Source organism: Drosophila eugracilis, unplaced genomic scaffold (genome assembly GCF_018153835.1).
Source record: "Drosophila eugracilis isolate 14026-0451.02 unplaced genomic scaffold, ASM1815383v1 contig_2154, whole genome shotgun sequence".
NCBI lineage: Eukaryota > Metazoa > Arthropoda > Insecta > Diptera > Drosophilidae > Drosophila > Drosophila eugracilis.
In genome coordinates, this window is record NW_024573038.1 from 12,108,116 (window position 1) to 12,135,243 (window position 27,128).

Below are 27,128 nucleotides of genomic sequence, written 5' to 3' on the forward strand. Positions count from 1 at the left end.
AATCTCAAACCCGACTAGCCGTTGCCGTTGGGTTCGAGTTGATTTAATTGGGTCACATGAAAGATTTGTTAATTTGCGCCACCTACTTTGATGGCGCGTTTGCAGATAACACGACGTTGCCCAGCGAATGTTGGCTACGCCGGAGAATGTCTGGCCGGGCGTCTTTGAAAAATCAAGATGCAAACCCAAACTTGGCCAGAGTCTGTAATTAATGCCCGGTCCTCTACGTGCGTGCCTAAAAGTTCATTAAACAGAGAGAGAGAGAGAGAACCCAAAAGGTTCGAGGTCTGAGCTCCGATGATGGCTCTTATCCGCAGGCACAGACTTGGACATATAATCAAAGGTCGTTTCCCAGCAGCTCTGATCTCCTTTTGAGTGTTTTGGCTATTACAATAAAATGCAATTGCCTACTACTACTACTACTACCACTTCGTTAAGGGTTCGCCATGCAAATCTCCGAGCCAGGCGGCCGGCCAACCTTGTCCATTTGTTATGCGTTCTCCTAATCTGGCAAATAATGGTATTCAATTAGTTTTGGTCCAGTTTCCAGTTCTTATTCCGTCTTGAGCTCAAGTGGAGAGAGAGAGAGAGATGAATGCTCATTGTGTGTGTTTGGGTTTGTATGGAGGGCAGATTACCCTGGATCAAGTCAAGGAGATTGCTTTTGTAAGAGCCAAGAATGCAGGCTATGTAATCCCCTCTCGGCTCTTCCTTCTGCCAACGACATGCCATTAAATTTGTTGACAATTCCATTATACCCATCAGACCTCCGGGGCATAAAACATATTAAACGGCCGTTAAAAAGAAATACCCACAAAAAATTCGAAAATTAATTTTTGTATATAAAATATTTTACCACAGAAAAGACGACGACGACGGGTTTTCAAGCGTCGTTTTGAGAGGTCATAAATTTGTGGGTTTTATTGACCAAAAAGCTACCGGAAACCCGTCAGCGCCTCCTTCTCTGCTAACTTCTTCTACAAGGTGCTGATAATAATAAAATGGAAACTAATTTTGACAAAGGCCAGGTAAAATTATATATAAAAAAAAATCAAATAAAAATCAAAACAAGCTGCGTAGAAATCAAAAACCGAAATGAGCGATAAATTTCAGAGACAACAACCCACACTGAAGATGAGCCTAAAAACAGCTTGGACCTTAACTCAATTCTGGCGCTTGGCTTTATAGTTTTTTGGTTTTTTTTTTTAAGGAAACAAGTTTTTTAAGTCGGAGATGCGTGGGATTAGTTGGCTCTTAGCGTTGCGGAGGAGTTTTTGCATGAGGAAGCTGTCAAATTATAATCAAGTTATAAAAGCAAATATTTTAAATGCTTATGAGATAGTTGCTACTAAGAGAAACTTGTCCTGGCTTAAGTTATGGTGTGTTTGGAAGATGCCAGCTGGCGGAAAATTGAGGAAAATTAACACTTGGATTAAAGAGATGTATGAAATTTCAAAGCATTGAAGAAATTAATGTTATTTATGGGGAAATATAGAAAGGTAAGAAGGGGAAATATTAGGTAAATGTTAATTTCATTACACTGAAAACGTAAGATTATCTATGGGACTTTAAAACTAAGTGGTATCTCTTAGTTTATATCTAGATACTCTTCTTCTCAATCCAACTTCTTAGTTGGCCATACAAAATAATGAACTAGAAACTAAATCCCATAAGCAGAATGACACATAAATTACACAAAAACGACTGCCAGGCCGCGTACTATTGAATTCGAAGGCAAATAAAGACATTTCCGGCATCTTTCAGAGAAAGGAGATGACAAATAAAGAGAGAGAGGGAGAGAGAGAGAGAGAGAGAGAGAGAGAAAGAGAGCGCGCGAGAGAGAGGGGAAAATTAACTATATAGAAAAGTTGCTGACAAATGGTTTACAATTACAACGCAAACAACGAAAATCCCCGCCAGAAACTGTGTCCTTTTTTGTGTCTTTTATTGATTTTGGTATTAGGCAAACTAAAGTATCCAGTATAACCATCTTTCTTTGTACTCCAACTCGCATCCGTATCCCATAGATACAAATTGCAGTTTTTTTTTTTTTTTATCAGCTATTTGTTTTGGCTGTTCTCGGCCCGCACACTTGCAACATTCTGCGGCCAAAGAAAGACAGTTCATTGAAATCAAATGAAAGACCAGAAACGGAATCAGCAGAGGAAAAAACGCTGACATGGAATGGGAAAATCTCTTCTTTCACCTCAAAGCAAACTGAACGCGACTCGACTCGATTCGTTTTTTTGCCTTTTTATTTTTTTTTTGTAGTTTTACCGACGTCTGCTCTCGTGTGTCCATATCCTGTCCATCCGTTCGCCCTCCTTCGGGTTACCTGTTTCACAGTTGAGTGGCCTTCCATAGTGTTGGATTCTTTATGGCCAGGGACCAGAGTTTCAGCCAGTGAGGCATATCTTTTGTCGGCATCATCCATCGTTGTAACTCATTTCCATTCATTTTTGCCTCGTAAATTGCGCAAAAAGGATAGCAGCAGCTCACAAAAGGATATGCTTAACAGGATATCAGTTTAAGGTGTACTCTTAATGTAAAAGATTTTAAAGTTGAGTTGATTTTTATTATTTAAATGGCTTTAATAGGTCTCTTATCGGGATTGTACTTAAAGTTTATTCTTATCTTATTATTATTATATAAATATTTCCCAAGAAATCTCCTTCTTTTAGCGCCTTCTTGACCCTTTTGCATTCCACTGTAGTTTCCCAAAAAAAAAACAAAGAATCCGCTTAAATCTCTCCCAACTTTTGGCTTTGATTATTTGGTAATTCAGGCAGCAAAATTGCAGTTAATAACTGAGTTGGGGGGAAAATGCCTTGGAAGACGAAAATGAAAATGAATGAAAACAATTCGGAAAGATATTTTTTTAAGTAAACTGCTCACGCTCACGAGGCAGTCGATAGAAGAAGAGAGAAAGAGAGAGCGATCCCGGAGGAGGGGGTTGAATGGGATTGGGGAGTGCACACCCAAGTCGATGGAGTTTTCTGAGGCGTTCGAAAGGAACTCAACCTGAATTTATGTGTTTCATTAAAACCGTTATAAGACGCGTGTTTTGCAGACATTAAGGATCGATGAAAGGGGGGGCGAAGGGGAGGCAAAGAGGTAATGATGTGGCTCCTCTTGTCGGTAACTCTCGGATTTCCTTTGAGCTCTGGACATTGCTTAAATGCTCTGGCTATATGGCCCAGTTTCACTTTGGGGTTTCAATTATCTGAGATTGTTTTTACTTTTTTTTTTTTAAGCTGCTGCTGCTGCTGATGATGATGATAATGATGTTGAGAGGGGGAATGATATTACCAATGATGAAATTTCTGATGGGAGTTAAGTTGGTGGGATCTTAAAGAGAGGATTATGAAAGGGAAAAAGAGTTAAGTGTTTAAGAATAATTAAAAAAGATTAAAATATATATAAAATATATTAACTAGAAGTTAAAATTTCCCCTTTTTAGTATATAAAATATCCCCATATTTCACTCTGCTTTAAATACTGTCCCCACTGTCTTACTAAATTTCCCACACAATTTGTTATTCGATTTGTGGTCTTCTTGACTTCCTCTATTAGCAGTTCCTCTTGCCCTTTACCCAGCTTCTTGTCGGCTTCTACAGAAAGAAAGCAGGAGAATAAGGAGTAGTTTACCTTTACCTTCATGTTAATTTCACAGGGCCAAAAAAAAGGGCCAGCCAAAGGAGTAGGAGTAGGAACTGAGAGTCAGACGGCAGCAGTCAATTGACGCTTTGTTTTATAACTTCCAAGACGTAAGACAATAAACATCGAGTCTTTTGCTTACCGCAGTCACTCCCCCACCTGTCGGTTGCTCTAACCCCTGCCCAATCCCCCTCCCCCCTCCTCTAGTAAAAGGGTTTCATTTTTTTTCTCTACAACTCTAACTCCATCTCCATCTCTACAAACTATATATATATATCTCGGTTATTTTTTTGGGCTGCTTAGGTAGTTTTCTGCTGAGCTGAGACTTTCAGCAGGTTCACAAGGCGCCGCCGACGACGACTGGAAACCACCAAAGGTGATGACTGCTGTAATTGTTGTTGTTGTTGTTGTTGTTGTTCTTTCTTGGTAAAAGGTGTTGTGCACACACACACGCATACAGATGCATTATGGCACCTACATGGCATTGCTGTAAAACGCAACTCTCTGTGGGACTCGTCTGTGCATATTTCTTTTCCTCTGAACTTGGCTTTTTGACTCTTAATGTCGAAGCCCTTCTTGGGCTAAAAGAAGAAGGAGACGCCGTCTCAAACCCGGCTAGACTTTTGAAGTTTCTTAAGGGTTTTTTTTTCAGCCAAAGATTGGTTTCCAAACGACTTGAAGGGCAGTCAATTGTCTGGAATAGATGGCCAGGAAACATCTATGTTAGGTGTTAGCGCAAAAATGGTCTTGAAAACACAAAACTCAAGTGATTTTAGGAAAAGCTAGGCTTAAATCATAAGAAAATTCATGGAAAAACGGGGTTAAGTTATGAGTTTTAATTATCGTAAAATATATTTTTACGATAATCTAGGATCCAATCTCTTTGATGGACTAATTTCTTCAAAAATAAAGTTAATAGCTGATACATTATAAGCTTTTTCATATCATTAAAACAAATTACCAAGCTTTTTGTCTAATTTAAACCATTTCCCACCGCACCATTGCATGATCTTCTGTACTTAAAACTAATCTCGAACAATTTCAACATCAAATCTAAAATAATTTCCCTTTTTTCTTCTCTTTTTTCAGGTAAGTTTTTCCCATCAGCATGGTCTCAGCATTCTTTCACTTCGATCTCCAAACAGTTTATAGTAAGTCTACCATTTCCTGTGATCTATCAACTGGAATATACCCCTACGGCCCCTTCATTAGCAAATCAAATAAAAAATTCTTTTTTTTTTTTTTTTTGGCCTGCGGCTGTGTCAGAAGACCTTCTCATCAAACTTAAGGCCTTGCCCGATTTCCCGCTCTTCATCAGTTTGAGGTTTTTAAAACCTCAACGCTGGCGGCGTCTGCAAATTAATAATAATCAAGCCCAAATTACACAATGACACGCACTTGATGATGTCTCATCTTGTCTTTTTTCCAGTCACCAGTCAGATCTCAGTCTCCTCAGTCTCCTCAGTCTCCTCAGTCTCCTCAGTCTCCTCAGTCTCCTCAGTCTACAGTCTTCACAGTCCTCTGATTATTTTTAAAGGGGGTCTCGTGCTCGACTATCAATTAGGCACATCTTTCAATCAACTGCGAGACACTCGACACTTGAGGGGTTGAGATTTTTCCTTCTCTTTTTTTGTTTTTTTTACTTTATAGCATATACAAAGAATTAGCGCTAATAATTAGAAGACGGCTTGGAAATATTTTCATCGCCAGCAATTACCACACGCCAACGCTTACCCTTCGCCATATATATCCCTTCTTGTTTTGTCTGATGTCAAGTACATAATAATCATAATTTGTATTTTTATCTTGAGTTTGACAGGTGCGCGGGTTGCGCACTTTTTCAGGTTTCTCTCTCTTCTCCTTTACTTTGTTGCGGTCCATAAAATTTTCAAGTTGCCGCACTCTTTTCGGGGTATCTGGAAATTTATGTTAATCTCGAGCTTGTTGCATGTCATGCCGGCAAATGTCGCTTAATTATGAGGGTCGACTTTGAGTCTTTGTCTTTGTCTTTCTTCTTTCTAATCATAATCAGTTTTTCAATTGTTATTTTTTCTTCCTTTTTTTAGATTATTTATGGGTTCTTATTTAGGAATTTGGAAAATGTAAATTAAATTGTAATTTATGAGGTTTTGAAAGTGGCAATAGTTTGGGAATATTAGCAAAAGCGGAATTTGTTAAGAGAGGTGAGAAAATTATGGCTAAGACCTTTTTTCTAACTCAGAGTTTCCTTCCGTTTAGTTTGATTTATTGAAAGTGGGAAAAAGCTTCTTCTTTTCTTTGAATTATTCTAAACTAGTTTCAATCTCTTAACTATAAATCATTTTGGTATTCCCATAACTTTTGTTTCTAACCAAAAACCTGACACTATTTTCTCATTTCATTATCTCAAATGAATCAGAGATGGTTTTTGGTGTTATATTTTCCTCTATAAATCATCTGATATTGGGTTACCAGTCAGCAAACAAGCCTGATAAGATAAGCGGTCAAGTAGAGTTTCAGTCATCGAGTGCATCATCTTTGACTTTACATTTATATATATTTCCCTTTCCATAAACTTTTAACCAACCAACCAACATTCCATTCTCACGCGCTCGATTTTCGACCAATTCCGATGCTAATTTGTCATTTGCCACGAAGCGTGTCTGTGCCGCTCGCCCTCCCTTCTCCCCCCCTCTCATTAACAAATTATGCAATAAATGCAGGATCCCGAAGCTAACGATGTGCCAATAAAACTTGTTCTCCTGCCCTTTTTTTTTCCCTTTTCTTTCTTTTTTTTTTTCCCCATTTTTTTTTCCATTTTTCTCGCTGCCACTCGCACTTAATTAAGAACTTCATTTAGCACCTTTGGCTGAGAGGAGGAGCTGTTGGCAGGAGCAGGAGCAGGGAGCTTGGTGAGCCGGTTTTTCGGTCCAATGCTAAAGGAATTTAATCGCGCTTTGCATATCGCCGGATGAGGAGTAGCTCCTTGCAGTCCCCCCTAGAATCCCTGAATCAATATTTTCCTTTCTCACGCTATTTTCGGACATACTCCCATACCGAAGAAGAACTATAGGCAGGCTCTCTCTGGAATGCGGAGCACAGTTGGCAACAATTTTGCCTGATTGCAGTCGTTGGACGTCTTGGTGCCTTGGTCCGCCACATGGTCGCTATGGTTGCCATGGAAAGAAAGAACGCGACCACGTTCCAGGCCCAGTCGGAGTCAAAGTCCCAGTCGCAGTCGCAGTCCACAGGTTTAAATGGTATCACATGTCGACTTGGTTTGCTTTTTCTACTCAAGTGCATTTGCATGGCAGCTATGCCATTGATACTCTTAGTTTTTGTTCTAACTTGATCACTAATGATCAATGATCTTCTAAGAGTTTGTGTGAGAAAGGTTTTTGGGATAGAAATAGTGAAGTAAATTGTTTCTGTGAGGTCGAAGGGAAGTTTGTGGGGTGAAAATTAAGCTTCAAATTATTGCAAAGTCATCTTTGTTGATAAAGTTGAATTACATACGTTTTTCCTGTTCAGTGAATAGCCCTTGCAATCTATAAATTTATGGATTTAAAAGCCACAAATATTATATAATAAAATGATGAAAATCCAACAAAAATTACTCATCAATATGTAAAATTTTCATGACTCTTTGCTTTGTATAAGACGAACAATGGAAAGGGTATTCCCTCTATATCTATTTCCTTGATTTTCCTTTTCCTTTTAAGCAGCTGGTCCTCATCCTTCTTGCCCCCTATTCCTTCCTCCTCCTGGACAACTTCTGTGCTCCATCTTTCATGGCTGCATTTGATGATAAATAGGCGCAAAGGTAAAAAGCCAAAACGTGATTGCGAATTTCGTAAGTCTCGACTCATGTTCAAGAGGTAAATAGAAGGAAGCCAGCTGGATGGATGGGAGGGGGGAGTATATCAGGCAGGTGAGCGGCATGCGGCAAGCGGCAGTCGCCTTTTTTTCAAGTGCAACCCGGAGACCAAATGCTGGCGAGAAAGGCAGTCGAGGAGGCGGCGATTCAAGTGCTTCTCTTCCTGACTTTGACTCCTTTTGGTGCGGCTGGCGATGCTTCTAAAACAGTGAGAGAAAAAAGTGGGTTAACAAACTTAAAAAGATTTAAATTTCAGATTTATTAACTCAGTTAAGGGTTTTAAAACAAAGCCAAAACTTGCATATTCGTGAAAATTTAATGAAAAGTGCAAATAATTTATCTTTTATTGATTTGATATACCTTGTTTTTCTCAGTGTTTTTTCACTGCTTCTGCGGGATGTTTTTGTTTTATGCGCTGGCATGTTTGTTTGTCAACCTACACCAACAACATATCCCCGCCAGCGGGCAAAATCAGCAGAAGAAGCGGCAGCCGTGGCAGCAGGAACAGCAGCTGTTGCCGGCAAACATTTGCAATTCCAAAGGGGGTGCCTGGGAGTGAAGTACAGGTGAGACAGTAAGCAGAGAGAGAGAGAGAGGGGGCTCTGGGGGCTGGGCTGCATTGGTAGTCAGTCAGGAGGCGCAGGCGCTGGCACATGGCAATATTTCATTACCCACGGGCAACTCTACTCGAGGGCACAGAGTATAAAACGCCTAGGATTGAGGGGAGGCGAAGAAATGTTACTGTCGTCGTAGCTGCCTCCGCTTCTTTTTTTTCTTTCTATATATTCCACAGCATTGTGCCGGCATTTGAGGCATTTCCCCACCCTGCCAAACCCTCTCGCTTCCTTGGTGAATGTCTCTGTTATCTGCAAACTTGGCTATGAAGATACAACGCTTACGCACATGTAAGCTGTAAAAATGCAGGGGTTTCCTCCTTTGTTGCAGTGGGAAGTTGCAATTGGGGGATTGTCAATGTCGCCGCAGGGCCCACGATTCTGTGGAGTTAAGTTAAGTGAGGGAAATAGATAGGAAATGTATGGTTTGTTTAGGTGGAAAGCAGCATGAAAAAAGATAATCGTCAAAGTAAACTTGATAGGAAATTCCAATAGATATTGCTTACCTTTGCTTTTCGCTTTCGAAATTCTTGCAAATTCTTATGGCTTAATCAAGACTAAAGCTAAACGATAAAAATTCTTAACAGAACTTAAAACTTTTTAATGCTTCTAATTAAGCTCTAGCTTAAACTTAAACTCACGGCATGTTATTTCTTGATTGCTTCTCATTTTTAGACTTTAACTTTATCGATATTCGCAAATTGGCTTCGTTCTTCTGCAAGCCACTAAATTAACTGTCTTTCTGTGATATTTAAAAGTTTATTTCTTTAAATTCCTGCTTTTAATGTTCCTCATTCCTTGGGCTTTATTGATATCTCTCTCTGTGCTGCTGCTGCTGCTGCACTTCTCTTCTCATTCGACTTGGGCCAAGCTGTTGCACCTGCCACAGAGACAGGTGGTCGTTCTTGTTCTTCGTGGGTCTTCATCACCATTACTATATGCCTGCCATATTTTTTTTTTTTTTTTGCCACGCCCCGTCTGATGGCTTTGACGGCTGGCATAACTTTTGCCACTTGCGAATAATTTCCATACCATCCATGCGGCGGCGACAATAAAAAACAAAAACGAGACACAGCCAGCGGAACAGATGCAAAGTTTTTCCTTAACTCCTCTACCCTCCTGCTCTTCTTTTTTTACGCGCATCTGCAAATTAAAAACGCATTTTATTCTATGTGTGGCAACAGCAGAAGAATAAAGTAGAGAAACATGGATTATGACAATATGTGAGGTAGATGGCGCTGTAAAACATGGTTAGGTGCCTGAAGAAGGGTAAATATGAGAAAATTGTTGTATTTTCTTTTATTTTTTTTAATTATTTTCTTAAAATTAACTTAATTTTGATGTAAAAGAACAAACTCTTTAAGTATATTTTTTGCCTTGCATTTTACTAGCCAATTTTATTAGTTAGTTTATTATTAGAATTAAGACACTTCCTTATAGCATGCTTTAATTTTTTATAGACTCGGATTCCTGTTTGTTGTCAAAGTGGTTGCAACTTTTACATGTTACATGCATTCTTTAGGCGACCGCGAGTGTACGAGAGCGAGGAGAGGCTTAATTGTTAGGTTGTGTGTGTAGGATGGATACACGACACAGCAACTGCAACTGCAACAACAACAACACTCGACAACAATGAGGATGAAACTGAAGGGTACTGAAGCAAAGATAGAGCAGGCAGGGGGACGGCAGGGGAAAGCCCTGTTGAAATCAAAGCTTTGTGGATGCCGACACGATGTGTGGATGATGATGACAGGTAGCCGAGTGTTTAATTTATGTCTTTTTAAGCACTTTACTCGCTCGCCTCGGAGACAGATACTCGCGGATACCTCACAGGCCAACAGAATTCATAAGTTTTTTTTTTTTTTTTTTTCCAACATTTTTGCCTCTGCAGTTTCAAGCAGTTGCATGCATCTGGGTGGGTTGATGATAAAAAACCAGCACAAACTTTACCAGCGAGTGGGTATTTTTCTATTAATCAAAGATGCTGCAGGCAGGCAGGCCCACCACATGCCGCTGAGATACATTTGTATCTTTTGGCAGCCGAATGATCGACGCATTTTAAAGACTTTGATTAGTGGTGATTAGTTTGGGTGTTGAGTCACATAAATGCAGTGCCTTGGGCTAGAGTGTGATTAATGATGAAAGTTCATTTTGGTTTTTAATGTTAATTAAGTAATTAGGAAGACTTTTTGAATTGGAAGATGAAGTTTGTCACTTTTCAGCTTAGTTTTGGATTACAAAAGTAACTTTAAGCTAACTAATTTCTAATAAACCAGTCATATATCTTCCTTAAAACCAACAATTTTAGGCATTTCCTTCACGTGCAAACATAAATCCTCCGCCAATCTAAGAAGCATTAATTATATTTTATCCTTACCAACTAGAGGCACCACTAAAAGCATTCCTGAAATGGAAAATATAAATTTTCTGCCCTCATTTCCGATGGATAAATGTTAGTATACCCCTCAAGATATCCTGAACTCATTCATAGGCGCGTACCCAATGTTCGAGTTGGGATTATTAGAGCTAATCATGCAATGTTCCTGCTGCCTGCCAGGTGAGGGAGGCAAAGGTGTATAAGCGGTACGAATCTGTAACAAAAAGCAGGAGTTTGGGTTACCAGGAAGAGGCGTTGCCGAAACCATAACAATGGAATCCAAAAAAGGGATAATGCGTAACGCAGCATTAGATGGAATTCAAAAGGGGAAACTGAGCGTTTCATTATGGGAATCATCATCAGCAGCAGCAGCTCCCGCAAATCATAGATTTCGTTAGGACAAAACGTAGAAAATGCGACTGAATGCAGCGCAACGAATCCGTTCGAGTGACACTTTTTCCGACTCTTATTTTTGTATGTCTTTTTGTAACCAACTTTTCCAGCAAATGACAGCTAAGAGGGAAGAAAAATGTGTCAATTTGCAGTAATCTAATCTGGGTGTGCGGTCCGGTCCTCTCCCACCATTTTTTCCTCAATGGTAGGCACAACAACAACAACAACAAAACAAGTTAGAAAACGAAATTCCATTGAATTACGAGTGGTTTTCTTTCTATGCGATAATGTGGCGTTTCAATTTTAATCAATTATTATTATATATTATATTGTTATCTTTTGGCATTTTGTTTGTACAAATCGATCACCGAAATGAAAGTGGCACACACCCAGCGTTGGTTAGAAAACGGGGAACGGTTTGGGTTTACTTTGGAAATCCTCAATTAGTTGTACACATAAATCACTGAAGTTTCCAACAAGCTGTGTCTTTCTTTTTCTTTAAATTTGATTTGGGTTAAAGATTTCTGGTCAGTGATAGAGGGTGTGTGGGGGGGTGGTATGGATGGGGACAAATCGGGTTACAGATAGCTAAAGTAGCAAAAATTATGTTTGAGGTGAGGGAATGAAAAACCATTTTAAAATACATTTTCAGACTAAAAGTAACTCAAGATCATTTTTAGATTTATGACAAGATCATTGATATTTCCTTTTCAAAAACAAACTATTTTGGATCGGTTGTATATATATATTATATATGCATAGATACATTTGTAAATATAACATCTATGTGCCAAAATGGCTTGGCGATGACAGCAAGCTATTTCCTATAAATACTACTAAATTCTGCGGTTGAGTGCAAAGATTACTCGTTTGTTTTCAGTTTATTTGAATTAGCTTAGATCAGCATTAGATATATCTACAAACAGCTGCAGCCAAATGATTACCTCTTTTTGTTTTGTTTAACGCTTAGATTTCCCCCTGAAAGAGTGCTAATGGATTAATTACCTGTCCGAGGGAAATGTATTTCTTAGCCCAAAAAAAACTGTTTCGGAGATGAAAACATTCCGGAATCTGTTTACATTTCTAAAGATCTCAGATTTCAGCGCATCATCATCATCTCTGGGACAGGGCCACAAATATTATTTGATTTTTTAATTGTCGACATAAAAATCGTCTGAGCTGAGGGCAACAAAATGTGTTAATGGCTATAATCGGATCCAAAAGATCTCAACGAGAGCGAGAACTTGTCTCGACTGCACGGGTCTCTGGGTCTTAATAATGCTCACAATTTGCCAAGTCATATCCTAAAGCGTTGACCAGCCAGTCAGCCAGCCAGCCAGTCAGCCAGCCAGCCAGTCAGCCATCATTGCCTGTTATTAGTTGGCAAAGCGATGATCTTATCATTTCTCCAGACTCTGCTCTGGTCTGCCTTTCAGATCAGAGGTTCAAGACTACAACTCAATTTTTGATTCTCTATAGAGAGCTGTGGGAGCATCTCGCCTGAATAGCTTCATTGATTGCGTTTGTTTGGGGAAGTCTGAAAGATCCAAATAGTTGTATATCATCCAATCACGTCCGGTATTTCTTACTAGGTTTTATTTCTTTTCTTTTGTTTAAGTTTTATTTCCACGTTTTCGGTAGATCTCTTTGGAGTAACCTGCAAATTAGACCTGTTCTTAATGGCTTCTCAATTGAGGCATTAAATTATTATTATTATGGCTGTTTATTAGGTGGATTTTGGCTGTTTGATAACTTTATGGCGTGAGAAAGTTTAAGGAAATAATTCATAAATTATCAAAAAGTTACTTTTTGGGTTTAGAATATTAATCAGTATGCTAATAATCATCAATTACCATCCAAAAAGTTATAAATATTTAGAAAAAACCTCAAGAATCTCCCTCTTTTAACCCGTAATAGTGTAAATATTCTTATAGCCCGCCATCTATGTGTCATTTCCTTCTATCCTTTCAAGTTTTATACCCCTGAACTTTCTCTCTCCTAGAGAATATCTACCCACTTTCTGTTCTCAAATCCCCCAAGATCATTCCATCATTCGCCTAGCAATTTCAGTTTCCTTGGCATATTTCAGGCCATTAAAATCCCACTTTAGTCTTAATAAACTAACACCCAGACAGCGATCAAAAGGCAGGCGGCAGTACAGTGGGGAGTTGGTATAGCGACTAAGCTAATTATCCTGCCAGCACGTAGAGCAAACCAAACACACACACACACATACACAGAGTAGAAACTGCAAGGCGACGTCGATCTATTGCCCCCACATGCATGTCCAGCAACGCCCCAAATGCTGTCATAATTGCCCCCAGAGAGGGGCAGCTGGATGGCCAGCCACTGGATGGACCTAGAAGCCAAACTAAAGCGTGGAGGGCAGCCAAGAGATCGCCTTCTGATCATTTTATAATACCAACACGTACAAACGTCAATTAAATAAATACAAGATACCAAAAGCGTTGTAAACGCCCCGAAACGCCGGCCAGTATCGTGGGCCATGGCCCAGACACCCAAGAAAAAGAGATTCATTCTCAAAACCAGCGACGAGCGATTCATAAATTTAAGCACTGAGGGAAAGTATGGGCCTAAAGTTTGCCTGTGATTAAAGTAAAGTTAAGAGTAATCAAATTTGATAAATTATGAGTGGGAATATAAAATAGCTGATCGAAGAGGGTTTAGGATATATCTCATAAAATGCATTTTTTTTACCCTTTTTTTTCAAGTGTAATTCTTTTCCTGATTCTTGGTCTTTGGTCTCTTACTAACTGTGGAATGTGCTCTGGCTGAAGTTTGAGTTCGGCTCTCTCCACCTTTCCCCCCGTCGTTTATTTTTGGTCTAGAACAAGTTTTCGAATGAATGCGGCGGCTCCCCGTGGCGATTGTTGCATCTTGCCATGCCGTACTCGCCGTACTCTCTTGTATCTGGCAGTGGCAACTTCCTGTGGACAAGTTCTTTCTGGATATATATATAAAAACTGAAGAGCTAAAATCCGCAATGGAAAGAATTGTCATTTGGGGAGGGCAAAAATTTAATCAAAGTGCTGTGTGGGGGTCAGCCACTCGAAAGCTGAAGCGCTTCATCATTTATTTGCCCACTCAATTAGTTGAGAGGCCTCTTGGGTCGATCATCATTATGATCATCATCTTTCAGTTTGCTTTGTTCTCTTGGCCAATGTTTATTTGGTTTATATATCTCTTAGGGTTAGGAGAGAGAGAGGGGTAAGGGGTACCTTGGCGGGGGCCTTCTGTTTTAGATCCGAAAAAAACAAAAACACGGCTTTTCGCATTCCTTCGATTTCCGATCGTAATGATAAATGGTTTGACCAACTCTCTCATGCAGAACGCTTGGCCCATTGATTATTCGTTTCGAATCGATTTGATTATTCGATCTTCGATGTCTCTTAATTGTCTTGATTCGCTTCCTAATGAATTTTTAATAATAATTCAACGCCGCCCTCCCTCTTAAACTCCTCCTTCTTCTCCATTTATGCAAATTAATTTGACACAATTTTATATATTAACTCTCTGTGGTCTGAGCGCGGGGATTGCTCAGATTTGTTTCGCTTGCGTCAGGCGAAATCGATATCGGTTTATATATATATCGGATTTTGTATATATATTTTTTCAATATTTATTTTATGACGCATTACGAACTTTGTTTTGTTAATAAACAACAATTTTTCCTAATTTCCAATTGGTTTTCCTTTATTAAGTTCCCAGATTAGCCTCTATTGAGTGCAATAAAAATCAGCAAAAAATCGGAACAGCCATAAATTCTGTAGAAAATTGCCAGCTAAAAATAATTTTCGATATTTTTCAAAAATGTTTCCCAGTTTTAATTTTCCTTGTGGTGCATCAACCTCGAATCTCTACGCTCCACTCGCTGTAATGGAGTGCAACACCATTTAATTTCGATCAATTGCCATTGATTGATATCAACAGCACAAAGTAGATGTGGCAGCTGTTGCCTACCCTGCCCTGGCTGTTGCCCCATTCTGCTGCCGGCTGCTAATTAAACAGCTGCATTTCGCGCCTGAGCATTGGAGGTTTTCATAATAATAATCATGCCGCCCCCCACAAGGAGGATTGTTTGCCACCCTACGACGCCTCCGCCTCCGCCTCTGCCTGAGGCAACTGTGTTAAATTCTGCCAACAATTTATCAGCAATAAATTTGCCTTCATATATGTGGCTTCACTGTGTCCGCCTTTAGAGTTTCATTTTGCCATTAACGAAGGCAAATTCATCTAATTCATGGGGCAAACAATGATGCAGTTACTCTCCAGAGCGTGCCTTCTTTTGTTGCATTTCAATTTAAATAAATGTCTTTGGTCTGCAGTCGAGTGTGAGCTTTATGAAGAGGCGTCCCAACAACAGTTACAGCCACAATGATCTTGCAGATAATGCCATTTTTCTTCATTTGCCTGTTGTCAGCAGCAGCAGCAGCAGTTTCTTTGTGGCAAGAAGATAATGCAAGATGCTTTAGTGGGGGTTTAAGGGGGTTTAGTAAGTAAGAAGGTGGATTAAATTGTAAGGGAATTTAAAAGGAAAAGATAGAGGAACTGTTTTTAAAGGTTAATATCTAAGCTTATTAAAAACTTCTTAAAAAGTAGAAGAAAATATTATGAGATCTTAGATCTTAAATAATTTTGTATATAATTTAGCTTTAAAAACCTTAAAAAAGCTATTCTTAAGTAGCAATAAAAAGTGCCCCGCCTGGCAAAAAAAATTGTAACAAATTTGCTTGGCTGTCGCCAAGTGTCGCCATCTATCACTCATAATCCCATAGCCCCCTTGTAAACTCTCCCCACAGATGATCCCCAACTGGCACAACCATAAATCGTTTTAAACTATTTTCTCGAGAATTTACCAAGAGAGAGGAAGAGGAGGAAGAGATACCAGATCAAGAGGAGAAGTCAGACAACGCCCACTTGTGGGCCAAAGGAGAATTACGTTATTAAGACGGCAACAATTTATTTAGTTTAGTGCACTTGTCATTAAAGATAATTTATAAGTGGTGTCAGGGCAGGATAGCAGGGGGAAGGGAGCGTGTCTATATAATCATAATTCAGCCCGAGATCAGAGATGAGGGTGCGTGGGCGTTGCAACAGCCCAAAGCGTTGTCTAAATATAATTGGGGTTTTGTATTTTTGGTTGGGTGTAGACGTTAGGGAGCGACGTATTTGTGGATCTGTTGCAACTCCAAACGAGCCTCAAGTGATATCTTTATTTGATGGGCTTTTAAGTGCTATAAAAACTGGTCGCGACATTTGACTTTAGCCCGGGCCAAGAACTTCTCCAATTTGCTTATGTTAATGAAATGAGAAAAAAAAACCTGAAATTCTGAATTTCTGAATTTCTCTTTCAAACATTAAATGGCCATAAACTGTCAAATAAAGCCCAGTTATTAGTTGTTCGAAGCTCATTAAGTATGGAGCCGGCCAAAAGACAAACAGAACAGAAATTTGTGTGATTAATAATCATCAGCGTTGGCTCATCAGCAGCAGCGGACCTTAAGACAAAGTAGGGCCGAACCCACAAATTATGTTGTCACATGCAAAGGGGAGAGAGGTTTTTTTTTGCCAGTCTCATTCACGCGTCTCTAACAGGATTAGGTGGCATGCAACATTAGCATTTTCAGGGTGTCTTATCCATACTATATATATATATATATATCTTTTCGTTCTAACTCATCCTTTTTTCCTCTTTTCGTTTACCTGCCCTAAAAACATTGCCTAATTTGTTGTCGTCTCCAAACGTTTCTTTTGACCTTTTCACCGCTTTTGTTGCCATTCACAGCTTGACTTTTTGGAAATGGTTTTCACATTTTCCCTTCTTTTTGGGGGAATTTATGCTCGATTATGTCCACATGGATTTTGTAGAATTTATTTCTGGCTTCTAAACTCTACCTTTAGCCCAGCGCTCTTCTCCCTGGAACTGCCAACGATTATTGATTTAATTAATTATTAACGCTCTGTGTGTGCTTCGCTCGCCGTTGTTGTTGTTGTTGCTCTAATAAATATTAATAAATTCCATTTAAGATTTTCCTTTATTGAGAATGGCTTTATATGGCATCATTTGGAGACCCCTTGAGGGCTGACACAAATGGATTTTCAAGAGCAAATCATTTGTTTGAGAAAAGCAACGAAAACTGAAAAGATGTGAAGAAGTTCACCTGCAAGAAAATGTATAATTTTCCTTTGTTCATAGCATGACTCATTTGTGATATCAATTTCTATCAAAGTGGTTGATCTTTATGCCATATCTACAATATCTTTAAGCCAACCACAAAAGTCGTCTCGATATTGATGGCAACGCTTAGCCAGATTCATTACCAAAGAATGAGGTTGTAAGGGTATGAGAGGGAAAAAACGATCGCAGCAACCTTTGAAAATGCCACAAAATTAAATCATTTACGAGCTCTAAAATTTAGGCAATTTATTTCGCTTTCGCCCTTTGGCTGCTGCTGCTGCTCTTGTGGCTTAAATTGTTTTGTGGTCAACAGTAATTTTGACCAGATTTGGTTATTATTTTTAAACCTCTCTCTCTCTATCTCTCTCTTTTAAGTTTACCTGGTTTAAGTTATAGAAGAAATCTTAGCTTTTATGGCTTTTGCGGTTAGAGACTTGCGGTTTTGCGAAAGGTTTGCGAAATGGGTGAGAGAGCTGGGGGCTTAAATGATCTTTTATGGCTTAAGCGCAGTCTGCCAATTGATTCGGTGACCCGTCATTGTTAACGTTTTTAATTGGCCCACAAAATATGCTGCTCGTGTTGGCTGCCGCACAGCTTAAATATAAGAAAAAGAAGAAGAAGGAAAAAAAAAAGGAAAAATCACTCACAGTTTGACAGCGACACGTAGTCAATGTCTTCAGTTTGAAAAAATACAGCAAGACGAAACTGAACCGCAGGAACGTGCTTTGAATAAACACACAACGCTGTCCACTGGTCGCTGACTGCATTCGGTAAATCTCTGTCTTTTCTCAGTCTTTTCTCTCCCCTTGCGCGATTCTCCCTGGTCTCGGAAAGTTACTTTACTGCTCAGGCTTTTTATCTCGTGTCCAAAATCGAATTTAAATCCAGTCAAAACATCAACCAGGCCATAACATGTCTGAATTGGGCTTTGCCGGCACTTTTGACCATGGCCTAAGCCGCCGGGCTGGCTATCTGCTTCTCCTGTTTCTGCACCTTTCTCTTACCCTAAAAAAACCTGCCTGATGGTGCGAAAATGTGAATTGAATAAAAATTCTAAACAAATTGTTATTGGAATTTGGTGAAAATTTTAAAATAAATATAAAAACGGGGCAGGGAAAGAAATTGCTAAGAAGGAAGAAGGTTTTTGTAGGAGAAATTAATAGGAAAAACTTATAAGAAAAGTTAAGATTTTCTCTTGATTTATATTTGCAAAATATTAAACTAAATAAAACTCTAAAAGTTGCTTAAAAATAACACTCATTTACCCCTTATTCAGTTACGTAAACATTTGTCAGCTGAAATCTCGAAAACCTTTTATAAGCCACCGCCAATGGAAACCGTATACCAGCTAATATGATCCAATCAAAGGTCTGATCCCGATCCATAATTCGATTAATAATGCCAAGAAAAAAATCCCAAAAAAAGACACAAGGCTCACACCGGCAACCATGACAAATCATCAACTGGCAAACAGAAACGTCGATGAATAAATTGCAAATAAAGAGGAGAAGAAGGCGATGTGAGGCAAAGGCCAGGGGAAAAGATTCAATAATTGTCAAACGGCGAAGGTAAACAAAGGCAGAATTTTCGAACCTGGCGGTTGGTTGCCTTTGAAATCGAACGAATTTGAATGCCATTTCTCAGCCATGTATATATCTTGGCTGATTTGTTTGTTTTGGCCGCTGGCCCACTACCAAACAACCGCTGCTGCCTCATCACCTCCCTCCCCCCCCCTGGCATGGAGTTCTCGGTTCATTCAAGCGAAATTAATTAAACAATAAAATTTGATTAATGGCATTGTTGTTGGTTGCGTAGATGTGTGTGTGTATTTTTGGTCTCTGGAAAGCCTCTGTTTAACCTGTTTGCTGTTTACACATTCTACTGTTGGCCCCCCTCCGAAAATTGTACAATGAGGCGTATGAGCAATGTGCACAGAGCCAAAAATATGTCGCCCTGTAATTAGAGCAGCGCAAATTTAGTGGAAACTTGTGAATAAACTTAAGCTAAGAAGAAGAGAGAAACATAAAAGGAAATTAATTGGGAAATTTGTAGAAATATTTTCTGGCATTTTTTTAAAATTCATAAAAAGGGGAAAATTATTTTTCCTACATGTTGGGGGTTAGATTTTTCTTTTCGTTCCCAAGAAGTTTCCTGCTTGGCTTCTGAACTTAATTCTCAGCTTTTCTGCTCTCTCTCTCTCTCAGCCCTTTTTTGCTTTTCCCAATTAACAGATGTTTCAGATGGTTAATTACGCCAAAGGGAAAAATGTTTGTTGTTTTCCTCGACGAGGCTATTTTTGAATGCCTCGCGTAGTTGCTTGGTTCGGGAAAATTTTTCGCACATTTTGCGCATTTCAAAATTGTCATTCAGATGGATGGATGGATGGGTGGCTGAGGGAGGTGAACGAGGTGTATGTTGAAAGATGCAGCTTGGCCGCAGACATCTTGGCAGCCAAACAAATGGGCAAAACATGTGCAAAACTTTGAAAACTCTGACTCGGTGACGTCGTCACTTCATCAGGCAAAAAGCAAACGGCGACCTCCAACCTCCTCCATTTCGTACCAGGAAGACTTCTTGAATCATTTCACCTAGGCCGCCTCTGCCTCTGCCCCTGTCTCTGTCTCTGTCTCTGTCTCTGTCTCTCTATTTCTCTTACTCTCTGTTTGGATGAAACGTGTTTGCAACATAAACATTCCGCAACTTCTAGCCCCTGCCTCTTGGAGTAATTTTAATTACGCCTAAAAGAGCCGCCGACGCCGCCGCTGCCTTGCACATGAAGAAAGCAAAGAAAGAGCGAAAAATGCCCGCCCGAGTCGAAGAAAGGAAAAATCTCCCATGGAACATTTTAGCCCACGTTTTGTGTAATTACACATCACATCAGGCAGAGTCGGCGGGTGGTGGTGGTGGGAGTTGAGAGTTGGAAGTTTTTCTTCGGCCGCGTGAAAAGGCAAAGCAGGCTAAATGTTGCAAATGTACGAATATATATATATATATATATATATGTTGCATATACGTGAACATATGCAACCGGCGGATACAGAATTAACAGTCAACGCCTTCGCCAAGTTCATTATTCATCTGAATGTGGCAAAACGAACGGTATTCAGAGTGAAGTTTACAGCGGCAAATTATCCAAAGGAGAGACAGATTTGTCTAGGCGGAGATTATAAATGGGTGTAGTTTATAAATAGAGATAATTATGGTAGGAAAAGGGCTATGCCTTAGGGCTTGAGTTTTAAGCTAAAGGTGGGCTATCAGTCATGGACTTTCTTGGTGATCTTAACTAAGTATCAAAACTGCAGGATTTTATCATAACTATTAATAAGTTGGTTGTAAACATTCTCTATTTTCCCTTCTTGTTTTCTGTATAGTCATTTCTCTTACTGTTGTCATTATTTCACCCTTAGGATCACCTTTCAGACTTGATTTACTTAGCTAGCTTTCAGCATTTCCTAAAATTTGTTACACTTAATAATTTCTGATAAAACTGCTTTGGAAAGCAGACCGACGGGTGGTCTCAGTACCATATATAAACACACTTCCAAATCCCAATTCCAATCCAAAATCCCAGTCCCAGATCGATGTAGCTCTGTTAACTTAATTAAGTGCCAGGGCAATGGGTGGCAAAGTGTTGCAGAGGAAGTACACCCCATGGCCCGCCCAATGGTCCAATATTTGTACAAATTTCTGCCTCGCTTATCGTTTTTTTTTTATTATTTTCAACTGTTTTTTCTTTTTGGGGAACTACAACTCTATTTGGATTTTGGGTTCGCAACGGGTGGCGGCGATTGAGTTATATGCGTGTTGAAACTGCGGTCCACATGGAGTCCGAGTGTTGTCCGATTCCCAAACTGAAGTGCATTTAGTTTTCATTTTTTTTTTTGAGAGAGATTTTCTTTCGGCATTTGTTTGTTTTCTATTTGCAGGGCTTATGGAGTGTAGTGAAAAGGCCATAAAAAATCAGAAACAGAAAAAAATATACAGCATTCTTTAAAAACAATTGAGATTTTATTGCATTTGCTGACCTGGAAAAAAAGGCGATGTTTGTGTACTACTTTTGGTGCGTTCAGAGGGAAAACCTTGCTGTGTTTTGACCCAATAAATTACACCACCTGCCCGCCCCGTCCCCCACTTCTCTCTCTCTGCCAGATGTTGCCACTGGAATTTGAATAATATCCTAGAAGAAGGAGGAAAGCAACCGAAAAAATAAAAAATCATTTTCAATTTACGTGCGAATTAAAAACAGAAACTTTGCTGCCAGTTAAAGACCATAGCCATAGCCCAGTGGGTGGTGGTGGTGGCGGGTGATATAGGATGATAAAACGGTAGTGATGGTGGTGGTGGCTACGATTCCTTTTTCCTTTTTGCCTACTCTCGCTTGCTGAGCGCCTAATTAAAACTCATTACCATAAGCATAAAACTTGAGCAAGCAAATTTCCGTCATCAAAACTGTTGAACAGAAAAATGGGAAGCAGAACAAAGGATTTGCAAGTTGGCAAAGGCACTTGGAGAAAATGGGTAGGAAGATGTTTAGAATATGTTTAAAATATTTCATTTTATTATTATTTTAAAGGAAATATATAAAAATGAAGTATAAAAAGGAAATACAGTGAAAGGAAAGTTTAAATAATTTTAAAAAGGAAATTTACATTTAGAGGACTAAAGGCAAAGGAGAAACATTTTAAAAAAATATTTTAAAAAATGTTAATTCTTTAAATAAAAGTTAAAATCTTTAACATCTTTTGCTAGATTTTTCTAAATTGAAAATATTTAAGTCTTAATATAAAAACTTGAAAAGATACTCAAATTTTATGACTTTGTTTTGACCAAAAAACCTTCCTTTCTTCTTGAACTTCTTGCTGAATAAAATTACTTAAAAATATTCCTAAAAAATACAAAATAAAATATTTAAAAAATCTTTAATCATCGCTAAATTTCTCCCTCTGCCTACAAAATAAATTGCAGACAGGAAATTTAAGTCGAATCATAGAGGGGCGAGAAAAGCGAGCTGGGGAAAAGTCAACTGGACAGCAGCTCACAGGTTGTTTAACCTTTTCTTTGCCTAATGCAATTTCCTTGCCAGACGGCGCAATTTTTTTTTTCCTTTTTCTTTTCTTATGTTTCCTTTTTTTTTTGTGTTTTTCTTTTTTTGGGGGTTGAGTTTCGGTGAACTATATCCCCTGTCTCGCTCTTTCCACCCCGCCGCAGCATAGTGGAAAGTGAAAGCTACATGCGTGCAACGACCCTTTTCACAGGATTTCCACTCTCTCTTCAGCCCTCTCTCGCTGTGTCTCTCGTTTGCTCTCTGTCTGGCTATTCATTCTCCCTTTTTCCACAGTTTATTTTTTTTCTGTTTTTTTTCTTCTTTTTTCATTTTTGTGCTGAAAACTTTTCGTCCACGTGTGCAACAGTTTCGAAATCGTGCTGCTGGGAAATTCTGAGCGCCTGGTCGAGTTGCCGGCTCGCATTTGTGTGCCTGGCAAAAAGGACGAAGCGATGAGTGAGATTCCGCTCTCTGCTTTGTAGTGGCCATTGAAAACTCAACTCAAAAGTTAAGTTTTCCCTTGCATTTTCCAGCCATTGATAATGTTTTTGTGGATTTGTGTATTGCTTTTCCCACCCTGCGGTAGATAAAGAAAGGGGTGAAAGAATGTTTGTGTGGGGGTTTTAGTTTTTGGCGTTTGCTTTTGTCTGTTGTTTTTGTTGTTGGGTTTTCCATTCTGCCGGTTTCGGCTTTTCACTCGCCCACTCACTGTTTCAAATGTGTTTTTGTTTTGCGCTTTTCATCTCCAAGTGGAGCACAAAGAGTGGCTAGAAAGGGAGGAACAGAGAGAGAAAGACAGAGAGAGAGTAAGAGATGAAAGAGCGGGAAGGTTGCATAGGATGTGGGGGTATGGGAGGGTGGTGAACTTTGAATGCACAAGTGTGCGAGCCTGGGAAATGGATGTGGCACATTTCCGGCAGGAATTGTGCAGCGGAAAATGCAGATGGAGATGAAATATATATATATTGATGGGTTAAGATATATAGTATTTGTTTTAAATGAGGTTTTGAAAAGAAAGGGGAAAATTTAGACAGAAAACTAGAGTTTCCCCTTTCCCTAACCAAAGTTGTTTATCAAATCTAACCACAAAATCTCCCCTTTGCACCCATGGTAACCGACAGTTTCTTTGTTTTTTCTCCCTCCCAACGAGGGTGCAGTTTTTCGTTTCGGTGTCAAGCATCCTCCTGTTGAACATCCCCGGCTAGGGACAACTTTTCGCACTCTTTAAGAGTCCTCCTCCATTGGCCCAAAAGAGATGAGCTTAAAGTTAACCTTGAAGAGATTCCATCATGCTTACTCAATGTTCCTGGGCTCCCATCCTTCACTCACCCCGAACTTATCGCTGTTGGATATATATTCCGGAGTTAAATATATATATATATATATATGTATGTATATATATTGACTGCGATATGCTTGCTAAACTTTCGCACCCTTTTAAGAGCCGCCCTCGGGGGTTGACTCTCGCCTCGACTCGTCTCGTCTCGTCTGTCTGGGGCAATTCCTGCGTTTGTTGATCGTTACAGTAAATCATTCGAAATGAAATTTCACTTCCACTTGGTGGGTCGTCGGCACTGAGAGAAACTACAACTCAAGTTCTTAATTGAGATTTGGAAACTGAAAGTTATCTTCTGAAGTTTTCTCACCAACAACTTGTAAACTTAAACTGCTTAAAGTTAAACTTTAACTTGATTTTAGTTTCCATCCTTCGGACTGCCTTCCTCCAAGTTAACTTACTTAACTTAACTTATTAAGTTACCTTAAGATTTCCCTTCAGTGTATTTATTAGGAGTTTTTCCTGCTCTGTTACCACCCTCCTGGTAACTAAGTGGATTGCGCGTGGAAATGGAAAAACATGTGACCAGCTCTCCCAGGGGCTGGGAGTGGTGTTTCTTCCCAATTTTCTGGGTGGTTTTTCGTTGTTGTTGTTGTTTTTCTCTTACTTTTTTTGGCAAGCTAAGTCAAAGTTTTCTATTAGACAACGGGGTGATTTTCACAGCGTCAGCTAGAATAAAAAGGGAAAATGCCATATCGGTAAGTTGAGGTCATTTATTATGCTCATGACACCTTCCAGCCTTCGCCGTTCTGGCTTCCTTTTTTTTGCTTTTGTGATTTCCTCCCCCCTCTCCCTTCTACTAAAAGTTGCCGCCTGGCAACATTTGTTATCTGGGGATCCCCCCCCCCGCTGCGACTGCGTTTCCCAATTTTCCATTTCCCATTGTTGTCTGCAGGGAAAATTATGCAGCAATTCATAAAAATGGCTGGCAGAAGAACCATAGGCGGCGTTACTTTAATGCCGATAAGTTATCCTAACATAGATTTTAGCTACGGTTTATCGATTAAATCAAAGAACCGTTATAGGGGGTGACCAAATTTTTGGGTGTTGGTGTGTGGTTTTGGTTTATGGCCAGCAGTTTGCGTGGCATTTTAATGGATTTCCAAAAAAGGGTATTGGAAAATCCTGTAAGGTGTAGTAAATATGGTTTAAGGATCTCATCATTTGGGATGTTAATGGAGTGATGAAGATGCGATTGAAAAAGGGCAATATTTTTTCTTTAATTTAACAAAAAATTATAATAAAAAACACCAAAAAAATCCACACAAAGCCATTACTTTCCTAGAACTCTCTCTTTTTATTTATTGTAAATTTTCACTTATCTTCCTGGCGGGACTATATTTTTCCCATCAGCTCTTGAGCTGGTTTTATCTGCCACAATTTCAATTAACTCAAATGGTCTTTAACGTAGAGCAAATCCCAGCCAGCCAAACATTGGCCATGCCAGTCACATAGGACCAGAAAACGACCCCCGCGACAGACAATTAAAAGGGGAAACCACACAGACTGTGAGCCAATTTAGATAAGCCCCAGGATATAGGGAACCCCACAGCAGACCAAAAAGGACTTCAAAGGGTCGTTACATATATATATATCTGAGTCTCTAGATGGTGCCACACTCAATTCATATCTTGTGCAACATAACAATTAGTAAAGACCATTAAACGTAGCAGTCGAGCGCAGGAGCAGACAATACAAGTTGGTGGAAGTTTTGGGGAAATTATGGGCCAGTGGAGCCAGTCGAATGGTATGGAAGAGTAAACTCTGTTTACGTTCTGCCCTGTCGAAAAATGTGCACTAAAGTATCTAAATTTATAAAAGAAATAAACAAACTGAAGCCAAGCTATGCAGCAGCACTCCATAAACTGCAGGGTACAGCAGATGATGCATTTAACTGGCCAGCGGGAATTTATGAGGGCCGAAAATTCCGAATATAAATACAAATTCCGCTTCGGATTTAGACTGAGACTGAGGAAAACGGAGAAAAAGGGAAAACAACTTCCAACTTGTTTGCTTTCAATTAGTGTTGAACTTTTGTATTGCCTCGCTCTTTTTTTCCTGCCCCGAAAATTATCTAAATAAACATGCAACATGGAGGCAGGAAGGCAGGGAGGCAGCAAGTCAGGGAGCCATGGAGCAGCAGTGGCTATAAAAAACCAACGCATAAAGTTCGAGGGAAACTAGGTAGTAGAAGTCGCACGAAATGAACTCATCGTTGCAGCGAACTAATGCATATTTTCCTCTAATTTTCTCTCTCAAAAAAAATGTGTTAAATGTTTGCGTAAATAAAAACAGCCAGCGAATGGAAATTCTCTAGACCACCACGCCCATATCTGAATAGTTTTTCTTTCTATTTTTTTTAGAGTTTGGCGTTTGGCGTTTGGTGTTTGTCGTTTCAGGTTCTGGTTCGGGTTACTTGCATTTACCAGTAGCTACGCTTCGTTTGTTTTTTTCCAACGAATCGCTGTTAGCCGGTCAGGCTTTGGTTTTTGGTATTTGGTATTTGGTTACCATGTCAAGTGGCAAGTTGCACTCGACTTCAGTGCGAGTTCCAGGAATGTTGATAGACCTTCATTCGTGGCGAGCAACATTATGCCTCTGGAAGTTCGGTCTAATGTTTGGGCAAACAAATGGCAGGCAGTTAACTAGATTTGAGTAAGAAAGAGTAGTAGAGCAGTGGGAAAAGTAGCTTAAAGATGGTGTGAAATTTAGAGTCTTCTTTGATAAGGAAAAGTATAAAGAAGACTTTTAGATTCTAACAAATATTAGAAAAGCAAATCTATATCTTAACTTCTTTACTAATACTACCCTTTCTTTCTCTTTCAGAACGAGTCCTGCGTTACTGCGAATCCCCCTCAGTGGGCACCTGCTGCACCTACAACATGGAGACCCGAATGGCCATGCAGTCACGCCAGCAGCTTGAAGGGCATACCAAGGAGCAGATCTCTCGTATGTCTGGAATCCTGGGCAGCAAGGCCACCAAGTTCAAAGGTAAGACCACCAATAGATAAACCGAAATAACAATCATTGCGTCAGCATGCCACTTGAACATGCCACAGAAGCCAACGATTAGAGATTTTTTCGGGTGTCAAGTGGTTATGCCTTCAGACAAGCACAGAGAGAGAGAAAAAACCCTGATCTATATAGATACATGATCCATTGGAGGAGGCGATGATGCGGGCCTCGAGTTACTGACAATGTCAAGTGGCAGGCGACAATGCGGATGTGGCTGCATGTTCTATTTTTCCAGCGGATGCAGGCCAGAAATAAAATCGAACTCTTAAACATTTTTGTTGGCAATGCAAGCGGATGTGTACGCCCCCCACCCTCCCCCTACCATTACCCCTTCCACTGAACAATTAAATCTAGTTACATTTTAAACTAATTTCTTTTTCCGCTTTTGCAGATATTTTCACAGCCCTGCTGAAAGAGTCACGAACTCAGTTCAATAGCATGTTCATACGTACCTATGGCGTGATCTACGAGAGAAATTCGTACGTCTTCTCGGATCTCTTCAAGGAGCTGGAAACTTACTTTGCCAATGGTCGAGTGGACTTGCTAGAGGTCATGGATAAGTTCTTCAATACGCTGTACCAGAAGATGTTCACTGTACTGAACACCCAGTATACCTTTGATGAAAAGTGAGTAGAGA

General features: G+C 39.6%; 1 protein-coding gene across 1 annotated transcript in view; it reads left to right on the top strand.

Annotated features, from left to right (window-relative positions):
* LOC108105998 (glypican-6) overlaps nt 1–27,128 on the top strand; it is a 42,269-nt gene that overhangs the window by 8,339 nt on the left and 6,802 nt on the right. The window contains exons 2-3 of the mRNA XM_017212836.2: nt 26,303–26,467; nt 26,883–27,117. Coding sequence (XP_017068325.1) covers nt 26,303–26,467; nt 26,883–27,117 — 400 coding nt within the window. The remainder of the gene's footprint in view (nt 1–26,302; nt 26,468–26,882; nt 27,118–27,128) is intronic.